The sequence below is a fragment of the Rana temporaria genome, chromosome 1, assembly GCF_905171775.1.
Source record: "Rana temporaria chromosome 1, aRanTem1.1, whole genome shotgun sequence".
In the NCBI taxonomy this organism is placed as follows: domain Eukaryota; kingdom Metazoa; phylum Chordata; class Amphibia; order Anura; family Ranidae; genus Rana; species Rana temporaria.
The window spans coordinates 273,544,468-273,564,478 of NC_053489.1; the positions used below are offsets into that span (position 1 = coordinate 273,544,468).

Sequence of the window (20,011 nt, forward strand, 5' to 3'; positions counted from 1 at the left end):
GCTACTGATCTGTAGCCTTGAATGAGAGCAGTCTGCCACAGCTCGGTCTTTGTGTTGGGAGCGCTCAGTGATTTTTTTTGTGGTTTAGATTGGCTTTAATATTATACTTACCAAATGTTAGTTCTTTTGATTCTACAAAATGCTGGTTTTCCTTTTCAGAAATGTCATACATGTGCTTCACATTACTGTAATTCTTATCTGTACAGGAACTGAATATAACAAATTGCAGTGGTTTGAGATTTGAAGGGGACGCGGTTTTATCCCATGCCAGTGCTTATTGTATCCAACTGACATCAGTAGACATAAGCTGGACAGGGGCCACCGATAAGGGCATCGTTGCTCTTGTAGAAGGATGTGCTCGGTAAATATTGTATATGGTATTTAACTGTTCAGTTACTTCTTTCTGGAGACACTCTAGAACAGTGATGATGAACCTTGGCACCCCAGATTTTTTGGAACTACATTTTCCATGATGTTCAACTACACTGCAGAGTGCATGAGCATCATGGGAAATGTAATTCCAAAGCATCTGGGGTGCCAATGTTCACCATCACTGCTCTAGAATGCCATGACAAAAACAGAATTGTATTTAATTCTGAAACTCACATTAGCCATCCAGTTCACTTTTGGGTGTATGTTCTATTTTCCAATGTATTCCTTGCTCTTGAGACTGCTAATGCACATGTGCACTATGACACTGATCGCACTTGTTCATAAACACAATCCCTGCCATTGCAAATGTATGTCGGCTTATGAACCCAACTCAGCCACATGGCTTTACATAGTTTATAAAATACACATTTTGCATTATGTTTCAAACTTTCATCCTGGTATTAACAATTGTCCATTTTTGAATTGCATTTGGTGTATCATTTTGGCTGTCTGGCTTGTCACTCCACATTTAGATCTAATAATCCAGTGGATCTGTTACCGATTTTAAACATTTAAAATGAAAAGGTTGGTACCAATAAATGTCTACTATTTGACTGTTGCTAAGGGCTTGACTTCCTTGACTTTGGGTCCAAGCCCTGCCAACTTGCCATTCCAATCCAATGATCATGCCTCAATGACCAGTAAATGCACTCTCATAGGATGAGGAATAGTGGGTGAGTGAGGTTTAGCCCTTTAGTCAGAGAACTCAACCCCTAAGGCCTCGTACACACCATAGGTTAAACAGAGGACAACGGTCTGATGGACCGTTTTAATCGGTCAAAACCGATCATGTTTGGGCCTCATCGGTGATTTAACCATCGGTTAAAAAAAAGCCAACTTGTTTTAAATTTAACCGATAGATTCCTAACCGATGGGAAAAAAACGATCGTTAGTAGGCACAACCATCGGTTAAAAATCCACGCATGCTCAGAATCAAGTCGATGCATGCTTGGAAGCATTGAACTTCGTTTTTTTCAGCACGTCGTTGTGTTTTACGTCACCGCGTTCTGACACGATCGTTTTTTTAACCGATGGTGTGTAGGCGCGACGGACCATCAGTCAGCTTCATCGGTTAACCGATGAAAACGGTCCATCGGTCCGTTCTCATCGGATGGACTGATCGTGTGTACGCGACATAAGACCCATTCACACATTCACGTTTTAGCATACACATCAGAACACGCTAGTAAAATAGCTCAGGTCTGCTTATTTTACCTACTTTTGTGGGTTTTGAGGCCCATAGAAATGTCTAAGCGGCGCTTCAACGTGCATTACAAAATGCACTAAAAACAGCATAAAAACAGAGATGCAAAGGTGTGAACCTAGGTTTAGTCACAAAGATAGACCAGTAGTACTAAAACAGCACCTATCCTGATTTAGTCATTCTTAATTACGGCAATGAGCATTAAGGAATAGGAATCCATAGAACACACACACGTACACTTTAGGAATAAAGTTTGCTAAAACTTGTGCAATATTTTTAACTAACCTGAAGATAATTGCATTTTCTCTGAGAAATGGAGTTTCACTTTATGATAGTCATCAGTATTTACCCTTTAAAAAGAGAATTTAAAAAAAGACCCAATATTAAGTAATAAATGCCCAATATGACCAGTATCTGTCTGCTCTTTGCTTTTAAAACCATCTTCTGCAATTACTAATCAGCAAAATTAACAAAAAATAAATAATGGCTTATAAAGTTGGCAGACGGCCTATCTGTCTGACATCACAATGTGAAATGGCATGCATGTTACACATTTGAAAATATTTAAACTACCTTACTAATGTATTTTTTTTGTCAAAGTGAACAGATTACATTTCAGTGCATGTAGTATAGGATGTCATAAGATTGTAATAAAACAATGGGGAAACTAATAGGCAGGAAGTAAACTGGGAATTCTGATCTGGACAGCTGGGAGAATGTAACCATGGCACAAGGTGACAGAATAGTTGGTCATTCTCTGGACATAAGCTGATGCATAAACGCGGAAGGACAAATCTTCAAGATGCCATTTTGTTGTGCATATTTCTCATTGGTTGCTATTGGCAACACCTCCACTTTTTCTTGGCAGCACTTATTATAACTCATATTAGCTATGTAATGATCCTTCACATAATCTTTCTAGTTAAACATTGCATTCATCTTTACACAGAAAAGATTTTTATTTTAGTTGGGCAATATACTGTATATTACAAATAATGAAAAAGGCACAATTCACATGTTCTAAACAAATATACACCAACATTATTTTTTCTGTTGTAGATTGAAAAATCTTTCGATGAATGGCTGCAAAATTACAGATCATGCCATCCCTGCCCTTTTGCAAAAGCATAGTAAAAGGTATGAAATGCATAAACTCTATCTGGATATATCATTTAAATATAGTTGAATTTCTAAAAGCAAATAGACTGTTCACTTTCCAAGGTAAGTTACACTTTGCAAGGGAATTTTCCTCAGAGACTCCTACCACCTTCTCTATTCATAGTAAACACCACTCAGAGTTTTCCCTGTTCTTTACATTTTAGTCACAGAACAAATAAATTAATTAAAATTATTAAGATATGAATAATAAGCTAAGACTGCATTGGGTTGTTTTGTTTTGTTTTGTTCACCCATTGTACATTATCTTCATCTACATTATAAAAATGTAGGGAACTACCATGTAAGTAATTTGAAAGTTACTATTTAACAAGGTTTCATGCCTTTCCAGCCACTATAAAACAAATTCACACGAAGGGTTCATGCACACAGGGCATTTACAGGCATTTCCCATGCCTAGCTTAAATTCCTGGTGCTTTACCAGGCCCGGGGAGTGGCAAGTGAAAAAAAACATGCATGGGTAAACGCTGATGCAAAGAAGCATTAGCATCTACAAGAGTATGACCGTGTACAGCCATTCACTTGTATGGAAGGCTGTACATGGTCCATGTGGTTTCCCGGGCAAAGCACAGGAAATGTAACCTCCTTGTATACAAGTTTCCAGCTGCCTTTTTCTAATAGAGACCTGAAAGTGATTAGTAAAAGGAGAAAATTACAACTTTTCTTAACCACTTACCCCCCGGACCATATTGCTGCCCAAAGACCAGAGTACTTTTTGCGATTCGGGACTGCGTCGCTTTAACAGACAATTGCGCGGTCGTGCGACGTGGCTCCCAAACAAAATTGGCGTCCTTTTTTTCCCACAAATAGAGCTTTCTTTTGGTGGTATTTGATCACCTCTGCGTTTTTTATTTTTTGCGCTATAAACAAAAATAGAGCGACAATTTTGAAAAAAATGAATATTTTTTACTTTTTGCTGTAATAAATATCCCCCAAAAATATATAAAAAAACATTTTTTTTCCTCAGTTTAGGCCGATACGTATTCTTCTACATATTTTTCGTAAAAAAAATCGCAATAAGCGTTTATTGATTGGTTTGCGCAAAAGTTATAGCGTTTACAAAATAGGGGGTATTTTTATGGCATTTTTATTAATATTTTTTTTACTAGTAATGGCGGCGATCAGCGATTTTTTTTTCGGTATTGCGACATTATGGCGGACACTTCGGACATTTTTGACACATTTTTGCGACCATTGGCATTTTTATAGCGATCAGTGCTATAAAAATGCATTAGATTACTATAAAAATGCCACTGGCAGTGAAGGGGTTAACACTAGGGGGCGGGGAAGGGGTTAAGTATGCCTGGGTGTGTTCTTACTGTGGGGGGGGGGTGGCCTCACTAGGGGAAACACTGATTTTCTGTTCATACATTGTATGAACAGAAAATCAGCATTTCCCCTGCTGACAGGAACGAGAGCTGTGTGTTTACACACACAGCTCCCGTTCCCTGCTCTGTACCAAGCGATCGCGTGTGCCCGGCGGCGATCGCGCCCGCCGGGCACACGCACGGGAGTCGGGGGCGAGCGGGGGGCGCGCGCGCGCGCCTCCGGCGGCACGCGTGCGCCCCTAGTGGCGGCTAAGAGGTAGGACGTCCATTTACGTGGTCTCGCCTAGGAGAGCCACCTTGTGGACGTATAATGACGGTGCGGCGACGGCAAGTGGTTAATACTGACATATATATATATATATATATATATATATATATATATATATATATATATATATATATATATATATATATATATATGCAAATGTATGTGTGACATAATAAAAAAAAAAATATTATGCCTGTACAAAATGTTTGCTCAACAAAAGGATCTTTTTGTACTGGTATCATGCAAGGCACAGAGTTACAAAACTGACATTTTCTAAACATTTAGGTCTACTGTTAGAAAATTAGATATATTATCCCAGTATTAGGCACTGGCATTAGGGGCATTAAAAAGGTCCCTGAAATGCCTATGCACAAGATACAATAGACAGCACTAGTGCTGTTCACACTAAGCGTTAGCTTTGCGTTGCTTCAAATTTGAAGCCTCATGTCGAGTCAGGAGGCGTTTGAAGCCCTTCAACGCCTCCCACTCAAGTCTATGGTAACGCCTCGCAAAAGCTCTGGCAGGCATTTGCGGGACGTTAATATTCCTCCGTTCACTGTAATTGAATGGGCATTTGTGGAACAGTTTTAACGCTTGTCAAACGCTTCAAAACTGCCCATGGGGAGAATTTTTAACTCCTCGTTAATACTTGTAAAATGCCTGTCTAATACCCATACTAAAGCTCACTGACGCAAGTCTGACGCCCATACTTACGCCATACAAACACTATAGAAGTGTTTGTTGAGCGTTAGAAATTTAGTCAAGTGTGAACAAGCTCTTATGGTACCGTTAACTCTGGCAGTATCTACCTGTGTTGGATACATTTTTGTTTCTTTAACAAAAGTTTTACTGATAAACGATCCAACATATATCAACAGCATTAGGATGGTTACAATGTGTAATAAACAAACATAAAGTCAAAACAAGAATAATAACAAGTAAACAAAACAACAAAAAATAAAAAGGGGGATTCAAAGATAACATAAAGAGCAGAATTATCAGAATAACTATCCGAACCAGGTCAACATCTGTCCGCCCAATATCCACGTCAACTGACTGCAGCATATTGAATGATAAGTTTTTGTTTCATTTACATTCAAGTGGCATATATTAGAATATTTTTTGAAATTCTCATGTTTGTACATAAAAATCTGTATTACATGATTGATATTTTCGTGTCAACTTTACTTCCAAAGGCAGGTTTAACACTGACTTTTGTGTTGTATGGATGTTTGTTATGGATGCTTGCTAAAATGATTTGGTTGACCTTGTCCTTTGAAGAATTCAGTATATTGATAAATTTATATGCTTTCCCATTTCTGATTGAAAACACTTGAATCAGTCCTAATTCCTTTTCGAGGAAATTGTGATTCATTGCTCTGTACTCACGTAGGAGTTTCTTCCATGCCGCATGTTCTACAAGCACAAAGTCCGTAATATATTGTACTGCTGTTGGCCCCTTATTTTTTTAATGATTTATTTTTTGGGAAAAGGAAGATTTCAGTTTTCTTTTTTTTTCTTGAATACAGAGTAACAGACAGACAAATACACAAAATATAATCGTATACATTAAATTTACAAAGTTGTAGTTGTGTACAGAGTATATAAAAGCAACAATAAAACAAAACACAAAACAAAAAAATAATCAGGAGGATAAAAAAAAAAAACAGTCCTAGTATAAACAGTGCTGGTCATTGGGGCCAGAAGGCGTGGCTTGCGTGACGGAGTGCCGAGTACACAGGAAGAAGATCTCGGCTCTATGTAATTTAGCGGCACTCGCTCCTCTTCCCTCAGACCGCGGGGATCGGCGTATAACACGCACCCACGATTTTCCCCTGAAGGGGAAAAAAGTGTGTGTTATACGCTGATAAATACAGTATATCACTACAAAAGGCATGTTGTTGCTGGACCATAAAGGTCATGGAGTTAAAATACACAGCATACATAGGATAATAATTGTCCCACCACATAATTTCTAATTGGAAAGAGGAGAGTCGTGTATGAAAAAAAACACACCATGTAAAGAGACTTCTAAGAAACACCACTGGCTAAGGAATGGACAAGGCCTTCAACAGAGACAAGCCAGGTCTTCTGTCCCAAGGGACAGGGCTGTATGTTTTATATAAATCTAAGAACTAGATGGACAGAAACACACATTTTTTGGTAGGTAAAACTGGTTCTATATAGATATTTTTCATTTTTGTAATTAGTTATCTGTATTTGTTCTGTTGGAACTTGACAGTAAGATCTGTATAATTCCTGGTCCTGTTATGTCAGCCCCTGTTTAGATGAAAGCTGAGTTTTTGGGTGCCTGCGTGACAATGGATTATGTATTGTGTATCATTGTAAATTATGCTGGTAGAACTTTTGTTCTACTCACTCCACATGAATATGTTGAGGATTTGGAGGTTTTAGTTCACTTATTCATTTCAATTTGCCAGATTCTTATATGGCATTAGTATTGTTAATAATAGTATTAGTTTATTTTTGTTTTAAGTTCATTTAAATTGTGGAACAATAAAAAATCTTACATCTTTTAATACTTGACATGTTGACATTTAATTCACAAATATGGTGAATATGAGGTATATATCTCAAAATTAGAAATATTGACAAGTAGAAAAAAAGAAAAGTTTTGGAGCTTTTCTAGATTTTTTAAGATGTATTTTATGCTAATAGATTTTTTTTTCAGTCTTGTTAAAGTAGAAGTATTTGGCTGCCATGCCCTCACCGCTAAGAGTTTGATTTCCATAACTACTGAATGTTCCCACCTGGAAAATTTTAATATTGGCAGAATACCGAAAGTCACTGATGTCTGTCTAACAAAAATAGCATCCAACCTGCACAAGATCAACACGCTAAATTTGACAGGGCTTAATGTGGTAAGTTTCCAGTTGCTAGCAATATGCACAAAAATGCTACACATTTATTTACTTGTTCAAAAAAAGTTCAAATGTAAGCACTTGAATCTTTAGAATTAAAAGTATTATTGAAGGTAAAACTTTTTATTTTTGGATAGAGTGGAGAAGGAGTAGAACACCTGTCAGGTTTTTATTACTGTATGTTCCCCCGTTTGGTGGATTCACACTCTCTATTTGTCCTGTTTACCTTTATTAGCAAGAGTGAAAGTGAAAGAAAATCTCAAACTGTAATGGTAAAAACACATCACAAAATGTACACTTGTTGCTAACAGAAGCCAGTGTTAGGCCCTTTTCACACTACAAAATAAATCCGTTTTAATAATCCGTTTTAAAATCCGTCAGGTAATGTTAAAAAACGGAAGTTATACGTCCTTTATAAAATATCATTAAAGTCTATGGGATTTTTTTATGTTCCGTAAAGATCCGTAATAGTCCGTTATAACATACGGACGTTAGTTATAACGGAATATGTGACGGGTCTTGCACTATTTTTTGTCAATTTTTTGTCCGTTGCAAGTAACGGATATATTAACGTCCGTTATATTTTAACATTGAAGTCTATGGCACATGGACGTTAGTAAATGTCTCCGTAAATGTCCGTTATGTTAACGGACGTTAATTTTACTGAGCATGGATATTCAGGGGAACCCCGCTGTCAATTTAAAACAAAAATGACGTGCGGTTCCCGGTAAATATCCATAACCAGACCCTTCAGGTCTGGTATGGATATTCAGGGGAACCCCGCCGTCAATTTAAAACAAAAATGACGTGCGGTTCCCCCTAAATATCCATAACCAGACCCATTATCCGAGCACGTTGACCTGGCCGGCCGCAGAAAAGAGGGGGGGACAGAGTGCGGCCCCCCCTCTCTCCTGAACCGCACCAGGCCACATGCCCTCAACATGGGGAGGATGTCCCCATGTTGATGGGGACAAGGGTCTCATCCCCACAACCCTTGCCCGGTGGTTGTGGGGGTATGCGGGCGGGAGGTTTATCAGAATCTGGAAGACCCCTTTAACAAAGGGGACCCCCAGATCCTGACCCCCCCCCTGTGTGAAATGGTAATGGGGTACACTGTACCTCTACCATTTCACGAAGGAAGTAAAAAGTATTGTAAAAAAAACACACTGACACAAAAGAATAAAGTCCTTTATTAAAAAAAAAAAAAAAAAACTCCAGCGCTGAAAAATCCACTCTTTCCCGGCTTCCTGCGTTGTCCTGATCCTGCGACGGGTGCGGGTGATCTCCCGCGATGAGAAGATCCAGCGTCGGGTGATCTCCGCTCCGGCGATGTGAAGATCCATCCATCCGGCGCAGCAGCATCCCGGACCTCCTCTCACCGCTGGGCACAGCCCAGCGAATGAGCGGCTGAAGCTGTGACATTTCTTATATAGAGGAGGCAGAGCCACCCGTCACGTGACCCTGCCCCCTCTGACGTACCTCTGCTACGTCACTGGGGAAGACCAAGAAGAGGAAAGTCGGGTGGCTCTGCCTCCTCTATATAAGAAATGTCACAGCTTCAGCCGCTCATTCGCTGGGCTGTGCCCAGCGGTGAGAGGAGGTCCGGGATGCTGCTGCGCCGGATGGATGGATCTTCACATCGCCGGAGCGGAGATCACCCGACGCTGGATCTTCTCATCGCGGGAGATCACCCGCACCCGTCGCAGGATCAGGACAACGCAGGAAGCCGGGAACGAGTGGATTTTTCAGCGCTGGAGTTTTTTTTTTTTTTTTTAATAAAGGACTTTATTCTTTTGTGTCAGTGTGTTTTTTTTACAATACTTTTTACTTCCTTCGTGAAATGGTAGAGGTACAGTGTACCCCATTACCATTTCACACAGGGGGGGGGTCAGGATCTGGGGGTCCCCTTTGTTAAAGGGGTCTTCCAGATTCTGATAAACCTCCCGCCCGCATACCCCCACAACCACCGGGCAAGAGTTGTGGGGATGAGACCCTTGTCCCCATCAACATGGGGACATCCTCCCCATGTTGAGGGCATGTGGCCTGGTGCGGTTCAGGAGAGAGGGGGGGCCGCACTCTGTCCCTCCCTCTTTTCTGCGGCCGGCCAGGTCAACGTGCTCGGATAATGGGTCTGGTTATGGATATTTAGGGGGAACCGCACGTCATTTTTGTTTTAAATTGACGGCGGGGTTCCCCTGAATATCCATACCAGACCTGAAGGGTCTGGTTATGGATATTTACCGGGAACCGCACGTCATTTTTGTTTTAAATTGACGGCGGGGTTCCCCTGAATATCCATACGACTTCTGGAGCTGGACTTCAAGAAAGGGTGAAATGTTTTTTATTAACGGACGTTAGAAAGGAATGATATAACGGATGTATACGGATATATACGGATAAACATTATCCGTTTTCAATAAAGGAAGAATGGTAAAATATTTATCCGTATGTATCCGTTATTAAATCCGTTAATAAACGTCCGTTAATAGGTGTAATACGGATATTATAAAACGGACATACAATCCATAGTGTGAAAGAAGCCTTAGAAATAGACTTGAAAAGATTAACATAAATAAGTCACCAGGACCAGATGGCTTACACATGAGGGTCCTTAAAGGAACTCAGTCAGGTGATAGCTAGACCTAATATTTATGGACAGTTTACTGAATGTAATGGTACCAACTGATTGGAGAAAAGCCAATATGGTACCAATATTTAAAAAGGTGCTGAGATATATCTCTGGAAACTACAAGCCAGTCAGTCTAACATCAATAGTTTGTAAACTATTGGAGGGAATGATAAGGAACTATATCCACAAATTTGCTGATAAAAAGAGTATTATTAGTTGTAATGAGCATGGATTGATGAAGGATCATTCTTGCCAGACCAACCTGCTAACATTCCACGAGGAAGCGAGCTGCCATCTAGATAAAGGTAAGCCTGTGGATGTGGTGTATCTGGATTTTGCAAAGGCATTTGATACAGTCCCCAATAAACTTTTACTTTACAAACTGAGGTCTGTAGGCATTGAACATAGGGTATGTACCTGAATAGAAAACTGGTTACCAAGGTGGTATTGAAAGGGTAGTGATAAATAACGTGTACTCAGAATGGTCTGGTGTGGTAAGTGGGGTCCCCCAAGGCTCTGTCCTGGGACCAATTCTGTATAATTTATTCATAGATGATATAGAGGATGGGATAAGAAGCTCAATCTCAGTGTTTTCTGATGACATAAAGCTAAGCAGGACAATAACGTCACAGCAAGACGTGGAAACCTTACAAGAAGGTCTAAATAAAATAATGGTTTGGGTAACTACATAGAAAATTAGATATAATGTTGAAAAATGTAAAGTAATGCATTTGGGTGCTATAAATACAAGGCCAAGTTACTCGATAGGGGGAAAATCACTGGGGGAGGCCAATAGAAGGCGCAGCCAGCTCCAAGCGCGTAGCCTTTCACCACTGCAGCCCTGATTCACAAGGTTCCAGCCCTGCCTTGGTCCAATCAGACACCGATGACATCACTTCCTGTTCCATGGTCCATGCTGATCAGTGGAGTGGAGCTTTCCTGGTTCCTTGCTCCTTGAGAAACATTGTGATCCATTCCAGCCAGCTGCTCAATCCTTTCCAGCTATCCGTAACAGCGATGGGACCCACAGAGCTACGTGGAATGCCAGGAATGCACTTTACTTTGGCGAGTATGCATCTTCTATCATCTTGTAAGTGTTTTTAATCTTTTCCTATTAAAGTCATCATTTTAATACTACACTCAGGTTGGCACCTCCCTGTTTTTTCCTTACTGGGGAAATCCAGGATGAAAAGGGACCTGGGAGTCCTAGTAGAGGACAGGCTCAATGGGGATTTAGCCCAGAGATAAAATGATAATTCTGCAATTCTACAAGACTCGGGTTTGGCCACATCTTGAGTATGCCATCCAGTTCTGGGCACCAGTCCTCTAAAAGGATGTGCTGGAAATGGAGAGAGTCCAGAGAAGGGCAACAAAGCTGATAAAGAGACTAGAGGACCTCAGCTATGAGGAAATATTACAAGCATTTAACCCATTCTCTCTGTAGAGGAGATGCTTGAGAGGCAATATGATATCAATATACAAATACCTCCCTGGTGACCCTAGCATAGGGAAAAAACATTTCAGTGGGAGGGAATCTAAAAAGACACGCGGCCATTCATTGAAACTGCAAGAGAAGTGGTTTAACTTTGAACTGCGTAGAGGGTGCTTTACTGTCAGAGCGGTAAGGATGTGGAATTATTTTCCACAAGTGGTGGTATCAACAGGGAGCGCCAATAGTTAAAAAAGAACACCTTAACAATCGCAAAATACGGGAATATGGGAATTGCTATTGACATAAACTCACACACACACACAGAAAATATGTACATAACCCCCTAATAGCGCTACAACATGGTATAGTAACACACAGTGTTCTGCGAAAAATAGTATAAAAAACCCAGTGCTGCTGTCAACCACTTGGAAAATGGGCAATAGGACATACAAACAAAAAGTGCAGCGCACGATAGGTAAAATTGTAATATCACTTTATAGTCTAAATGAGCATAAAATAGCGGAGGTATAAGCACAAACTAATATATAAAAATACAATTGAGTACAATTGAAAAACAATCGGATGACAATTGAATAACGTGAATATTATAATAAAAACAGTCCACAATGAGTCCACAGTGACAGTCTTATGATGGAAAGATTAAATGGTATTCAATTGTATTTTTATATATTAGTTTGTGCTTATACCTTCGCTATTTTATGCTCATTTAGACTATAAAGTGATATTACAATTTTACCTATCGTGCGCTGCATTTTTTGGTTGTATGTCACACACACCACAGGTTGTTCTATATGTACTAATGTTTTTTTTTTTTAACCTTACTATGTAACAAATTTTGGGTTGTCACTAGTACATATAGATGGGAAATCTTCCAATGGAGACACTAGTTCCGGAGATCCTGGTGAGAAACTGGGATTTCTCACACTTCCTATTTTGGCTATGGGACAAGAAGTGAAGGCAAAAAAAGACAGGGGTTATAACCCTCCCTTACTCCCCTCTCTTACTCTATCCAAAAAAAAAAAGGTTTTAACTTTAGCTCTACTTTAATATGAGGCAGGATAAGTTAAAGAAACGTATTTACATTGGCAATTCCACTGGATGCAGTCATTGTGTAGGCTCATTTAGTATTCAGATTCAGTTTACAAAGTACTTTGCAATGAATTCTACCACATCTTACAAAACCTACTTGTGCAAGCCATGTTCTGTCTTCCTAACTACTTAAGTGCTAGGGGATGTATACCCTTTATTGACCAAAACTTTTTTCACTTTTTAGCTATGAACCTTTGGATTTGGCAGTAACTCTGTCCTTTATTACTTATGATCCTTAAGTGCTACATGTATTATTATTATAATAATTATACAGGATTTAAAAAACGAACCAAGTTTGCGTATACATTTTTTACTTATTTTGAAAAATAAGAGTTCTTCCCATAGTCCGATTGTCTTCTATGTATTAACAGGGGGGGGGGGGGATTTAACTTTTTCTATTTTGACCAACAATGCCTAGTGTTTCTGTAACATCCAGGAATGTGGTAGAGAGCTATGGAATAGTTACCTTTCTCTCTCATTGTGTGATTTAGTGTGAAGCAGAGCAGTGGGTAGCAGTTGCAAATACTGAAATGGCATAGGAATTTGGAAAAAGTCAGCCTCTAGATTCTAGAGTCTAGAACAGGGATATGCAAATAGCGGACCTCCAGCTGTTGCAAAACTACAAGTCCCAGCATGCCTCTGCCTCTGGGTTTAATGCTTGTGGCTGTCAGAGTATTGCTATGCCTCATGGAAAGTGTAGTTCTGCAACAGCTGGAGGTCCGCTAATTGCATATCTCTTCTCTAGAAGGAGTATATCCCTGTTTACGACTGGCTTTAGATTTACACTTAAAGCTTGGCTTCCCTGTCTATGGTAAAAATAAGGATTGTGTGCTCTATCTGTCTCAAGTGTTTGTTAGCAATCTCCACCCATTCCTATATGCGTGAAGGTTTATTGTGTGAACTTTGACAGTTTTGGAAACTTATTTAAGTAGGTGTGTGAAGGTGGAGAGAAGTAGATATAATACACAGCTTACATAAATGGGATGTTCAGGGCTTGGAGTATGCTAATGAGATCTGAATGAGTAGGTACCTTTCTCTTGTAATGGACGGCCTATCACTGTCAGCCAAGAACAGTAAAAGGTCCCATGTAATAAAGTAATAAGGTGTGGTGGGGGACTAGGGGCTCGCTGAAGCCCTGTCAGCTTACATAGATCAGAAAGTCTTCATATAAAACAACTGTGACCTGAAAGATGGTAAGTACTCTCTAACTAGATGCTTGTGGCCCCTGGTTCCAAGCAAACGGTTTCAACTTCTTACTGGGATTGGCCCACATCATAACCCTTTTATTAAATATACCGTAATATATTTGATATAAATCATAAATCACTTACTATGTTATGTTTTGATAATACCAGTTGAATTACCTCACGACTGCTTACAGAGTAAAGACTATGTTGAAAATATCAAATCCTGGATAAACATTAAAGTGTTGGAACATTTTAGGCTCTATTAGGCCCCGTACACACGAGAGGATATCCATTGGAAACGATCCGCCGGACCGTTTCCAGCGGACATTTCTGCTCCCGATTTTGATTTGATGGCTGTACACACCATCAGATCAAAATCCCCGTGGAAAACATACGCGGTGACGTGGCCGCGCCGTCGCCGCGACGATGACGCGACGACGTGCGCGACCCTGGAAGGTAAATACTTCCACGCATGCGTTGAATCACTTCGATGCATGCGAGGGATGGGGATCGCTTGGACTTATCCGGTGAGTCTGTACAGACGACCGGATCAGTCCGACGGACAGGTTTCCAGCAGATAGATATCTTAGCATGCTAAGAAATTTTTATCCGCTTGAAAACCGTCGGCTGGAGAAATCTCCGCTGAAAAATGTCCGCTAGGCCGTACACACGACCGGATTTGTCTGCTGGAACTGATCCGCGGATAAATCCCAGCAGACAGAGTTTTCAATGGTGATCTGTTAATGCTTCTGATAACCCTATGTCAGCAATGATACTACAATATACTGTATATAAGTCCAAATATCTACAAGCGCTGTAAGGATTTAAATTTGAAATACATGTATTAAGTTATACAAAATAGCATTTTAATTGTATTTGACTAGAATAGAATAAATCTAGAATAAGCGTTGAAACTAGTGCATGTTACCCCCATATTTCTAACAACTATACTACAGCCCATAGCTGAATACATGTTTTACCTTATATATTTTGTTAATTATCACTGAATTTCTTTTGTGTATTGCAGGTAAGAGATCGCGCTGTTCATTATATTGTGAAACAATGCCCAAAGCTAGAGAATTTCACTCTCAGTTCATGCTCTCAAGTAACAGACATAAGTCTAGTGGAAATTAGCACATATCTAAGAACAATAAAGTAAGTACAACTATACTTTTCTGTGAAGCTTCCACCTATAAATACTTAAAGTAGAAGTCCAGCCTAACACTAAAATCCCTGCATCTACAGACACCCACGATCTAACACCAACCCTAAGAAATCAGTATACTTATCTTTTCTGAAGCCGCTCTGGTCTGATCTCCAGTGGCCGAAACTCTGCAGAGGACACAGCCAACAACAGCTGTGAAATGAATGGTGAGTGACATAACCCATTGGGTTACTATGAGGCTTCTGTTGTTGGCTGTGTCCTCTGAACCCACCTCCACAGCGAAGCCGCAGCTGACACCGTAGGATCAGGTCAGATCGGCTTCACCGATTTCTTCAGGGCTAGATAGCGTAGTGTTAGATTGTGGATGTCTGTAGATGCAGGGATTTTAGTGTTAGGGTAGACTTCTACTTTAAGTTAAAAAATAATTGTCTGTCCAAATTACCACTCCTTGATGTACATGTAGCTCTCCCTTGATGAAGTGAAATGATAATGGTGTATGGTCAGGATTTTATATCTTGAAAATCTATACATTGATACACCGATTATTTATATTATGTTAAATAGTTAGTATGAATGCCAAAAGCATCTCTATCTGTGAAAATCTTAAAAACGTGTATATACAATAATGTTACACCAGTTGGTATGTTGCTTTGGACTGGAAATTGCTCAGGTTGTCATAACTCCTTTAAAAAGACTTAAAACAGCACTGGTTAAGTCATGTTTCGGTTAAATAAGGAGTTGCCTGTCGGGGGAGCTTGTCATTTATCCGGCATCTATTTCTAGTTTCATTTAACATCATTTAACATTAAGAAAATTAATGTTCACTTTGGAAAGTTAATGTTCACTGAGCTTATTAGATAAGATAAAGCTATGCTCACTTTAATCATCCAATATGGTTGCTGGTAAAAATCCTGTTTCCTTTGCATATTTAATTGGGTATTAAAGTGAACACAGGTTCATCTTATTTACTATACATACACTATTCAAACTGAACACTCACTTTGCTAAGTGAATAGCCTCTACTGCCTTAGTAAATCCATCCCAATGTAAAATTTAGAATTTTCCTTTTAATGTTGATATCAATGCAAAAGAGAATCTGCCAGTATAGTACCACATCCTACAGCATCCAAAAAGCGGACTTTACTGGTACTAGGGAAACTACAACAGATAAAATTACAAAACACTTTATTAAATATAAAAGACACAAAATAAAAATACATGATGATTGTTTACAAATAAATGTAAGTTACAAGATGGATATTTAACATGTATTTTCTTAGAGAGGTCACTCCCTCATGCACTTGTAACAGTCCTGAGGAAGCACCCATGCGAAACACGTAAACCTTTTCTAGACTGCTCTGTTTTGAAGTTCTGTGTTAAATTATTCACATTACATACTGTTATTAAGAGACTTGTGATGTCATACTAGGGATATGTTATCCCATGGTATTTTTATCTTGTGATTTTTATCATTTATTAATGCCTTTGTAATTTTACCTGTTGTATTTTCCATGGTACCAGTAAATTTTGCTTTTTTTCCTCCCCTCTTCTATGTAGTTATTATCAATACCTATTTGGGATATAGCAATATCTGATTTATAAAGGTAAAATGGACCTTTGTTATTAATTCTAGATCAAATTTGGAGAAACTAATAGATGCCATACTGCTGTGTGATGTTATTAAAATAAAATTGGGTCTAAGCTCCTGAATACAGCAGAAATATTTTGATGTTGGTTTCCATATAAACGATTACAGTTCAGTGTTCAATCTACCCCCAGGTATCTTGACGTAAGTGGATGTAAAAAGATATCAGATGTAGGAATTCAAGCACTAGCAAGAAGCTGTCAACAGATTTGTTATCTGGATCTTAGTTCAACAGGAACAGGAAAAAGGGGGTACGTTTACAAATGTTTTTTTTCATTTATTTTTTATAAATAGGGACAGAATCAGTTTTTACACTAACTTTAGCACATAGGTATTAAGAAACACCTGCCACTGAGACTATTGCACATACACAACCTTTCCTAGGAGAGTTAAAGTAAAAAAAAAACTATGCAGCGGCTCTATTTGTCCTGTTTACCATTATCATAAAAAGTTAAAGTAAAAAAAAAAAACATTTTGGGCTGACATCAGAACAGTAAGGCCCCTATCAGATGGGGTGGACGCCATCAAGCGGATGCGTCTTCTCACCCGGGTGATCTCTCAGCTAATCCCCACTGAGCAAGCGGATGGCAGGTCTGTGTCAGCTCCGCTATGCACAGCGGATACGGATACAGCATGCGGTTCTCTATGGGGCCTGTCTGTCTCCATTTGACTGTCATCTGATCCAATCTGCCAGGCGGATGGGAAACGGATCCCCATCTGTCTGTTTTCAGCGTATCAGATGCCGGTGGGTGTCAGTGGGTCCGCACAACGCTGTATCCTGGCCTAGGCCAACAAGGCCCAGACCTAGGGCAGCATTTTGCAGGGGGGCAGCACGGAAAGAGTCCCCGCCGGCTTGTGCTACACTGTTAGTGTAACACAAGCTGCCTCTAATTTTGACTGTCCTATCAGCCTGGACCATAAACATTCCTCCCTGTGTTATGTTTTCTCATGCACCATTGGCATGGTTATATTTTCTTCGTCCTCTCCATAAAATTATCAAAAATGTGTGGTTAAAGTAGAACTATAGGCAACACTTTTTAAAAAAAATTTGGATAGAGTAAGGGAGGGTTATAACCCGTCAGTTTATTTTTCCCCATTCCTGTCCCATTGCAGAGATTTCCCTTTACTTCCTGCCCCATAGGCAAACAGGAAGTGAGAGGAAATCTATGCAAATTAGAGCCTAAAAACTAGTGTCCCCACTCGAAAAAAGGGGTGTGGCCTTTACAGGAAGGGGTGGGTCAAATTTAAATTATAGGGTACGTTTAGTCACGCCTAGGGCAGCACAAAACCTAAATACACTACTGGTTCCGCCTGAAAAACTGACAGGGGGACCCGATCGGTCCTTCAGTGTGAAAAGAGGAAAAAAAAAATTACATCTAAAAGAGTTTACCTTTAAGTACAATTTATTTATGTTTTTTTAATTAAAGTTAATTGTAAAAAAAAAAAAAAATCAGGATTGGAAGCTGATGGACCATACCACCTATGTGCACAAGGCCCTACTACAGCTGCAGTATGCAGGAACGGGTGCACCAACCCAGACACACAAGCTTTCCGTCCATGTCTGTGCACCCGTCCCTGCATACCAGTAAAATTTGACTGAGCGGGTGATTCTACTGTTTATAGCCAATGCTTATCTGTTCGCTGTAAAAATAGCTTAGTACAAAAAGAAAACAAACAACTGTGCATGCTACACAAGGCTGAGCATCCATGTGACTGAGCCCTAAGTGTTACTAATCTGAAGCAAGTTCAAATCAGGTCTCCTGTCCTTCCTGACAGAACTGTGCTGTGTGGCATAGCTGTGTAAAACTCTGAACAGGATGGACAGAAAAACAAATGCTTTGGGAGTTAAAACCGCTCTCATTTATGTATTTTGTCTTTGTATTTATTCCAAGTCATTAAAATAATCTAAAACGTCCACGTGATGTTATGAATAAAACTCATGGATGAACTCCCACCATGGTCTGATAACCACTTCTGATTATATTTTTCTTGTGTATGTTTTCATTTGACAGGAAAAATATAGTTAGCATCTAATTAGTAAGAAGGGCTGACTGCTACTGAGAAGGCTGTGAGTCATAGGATCCCATGATAATAGCATGCAGCCAGGTATAATGAGCGTCCCACTATTCATCATTTATTCAATAATGGACCACTAATTAAAATACGGAAATACGAAAAGGATCCTAAGAGCTTTTCAAAACATTTCCAATCCCCATTCCTATGGTAGCATACATTAAGATTCTGTGTTTTGAAAGAAGAGCTGCTATGGTAACAAGTGCCATTTGATTTTCATTTTTTAATGTATAATACATTGGCGGCCCATCCATTAAGGTCGCCTGGGCACCGACCCCTCTCTATAGATCACCCCCTATATGCTTGTTAGATAGATTCATGCATAGCATCAGATCAGAATGAGGGATAAATGAGGAGGAAAGAGGGACAGAGGGACTTTGTTCCAAATCAGGGACAGTCCCTTAAAACCAGGGACAGTTGGGAGCTATGGTCTGTATAATGCACTCTTGGAGAATTACGCCTCAAACTGTATACCTCACTACTTCGCAAAAATTGGTGCTGCTGTATTGAAAAACTCTCTGCAGTGTTGAGGCACATAGCAACGTCTACAGATTTGACTCCATGTAGTCACTGTGCAGCTAATAGGCCACAAAAGGTGTGGGAGGCCAATATACACCACTGTGCTGCTGTAATGTTTACCTTACTGCTACAGGCAATAACGAACATTTGGAAGAATTCAAGTAAAGCACTACGATACCAACAATTTGGCCGCTATGGCTCTTTAAAATGACCTGTGCCAGATCCAGAAATCCCTACTGCCTGTTTCCATAACTTTACCAACAGGTGCAGCCAATTCAGGAAATTCTAAATTGCACCATATAGACAAAGTGGCAAATTAATGCACCAAATTAAAAAATAACTACCTCCAGAAACAAAACTGGAGACCTACTTGGCATAAAGAGGCACTGGTTCACGACCGGACCCCTACTGTGCATGCAGTACAACAGCACATTAATGATAAATGCACGTGCACAAGTGTGAATGCCTAAAGGCAACCAGATTTTCCACAACAAATTACTCAAGAATGGCAACATGCATGTAAAACAAATTCAACCTTCTTTCTATTTTGCCTCAGCCTGCTTTATAAGGCTCTGATCTTGTCTTCCATTGCAAAAAATATTAAATAAACAAATCGACTACGTCCACCACAATTACTTCCAATGTAGTGCATAATCAATAAGGTCAATTAAGAAATTACATATATTTACAAAAGAAATGAGCTGCATAGCTGGGATTTTGGTTCCACAGATCTCACAAGCACATTTTACTCTGTGACGTAATATGGCAAATCTGATGTAATATGGTAAATTTAATATTGTGAGGTGCAATGAGCAAAGTACTCAAACCTATGCAACAACTGCGTTATTTTTTATGAGTCTGGCAATAGAAATTTGCTGTGGTCTAATAACATATCATTAGGAGAAGACTTTCTCCATGACAAACCGTTAAGTGTATATCCCTTAGGGAAACCTAAACTTAT

At 39.6% G+C, this 20,011-nt stretch overlaps 1 protein-coding gene across 1 annotated transcript in view; it reads left to right on the forward strand.

Moving 5' to 3' along the window:
* LOC120942686 (F-box/LRR-repeat protein fbxl-1-like) overlaps nt 1-20,011 on the forward strand; it is a 46,961-nt gene that overhangs the window by 17,971 nt on the left and 8,979 nt on the right. Inside the window, exons 3-7 of the mRNA XM_040355623.1 lie at nt 207-361; nt 2,696-2,773; nt 7,101-7,290; nt 14,676-14,803; nt 16,593-16,709. Of these exons, the coding sequence (XP_040211557.1) occupies nt 207-361; nt 2,696-2,773; nt 7,101-7,290; nt 14,676-14,803; nt 16,593-16,709 (668 nt within the window). The remainder of the gene's footprint in view (nt 1-206; nt 362-2,695; nt 2,774-7,100; nt 7,291-14,675; nt 14,804-16,592; nt 16,710-20,011) is intronic.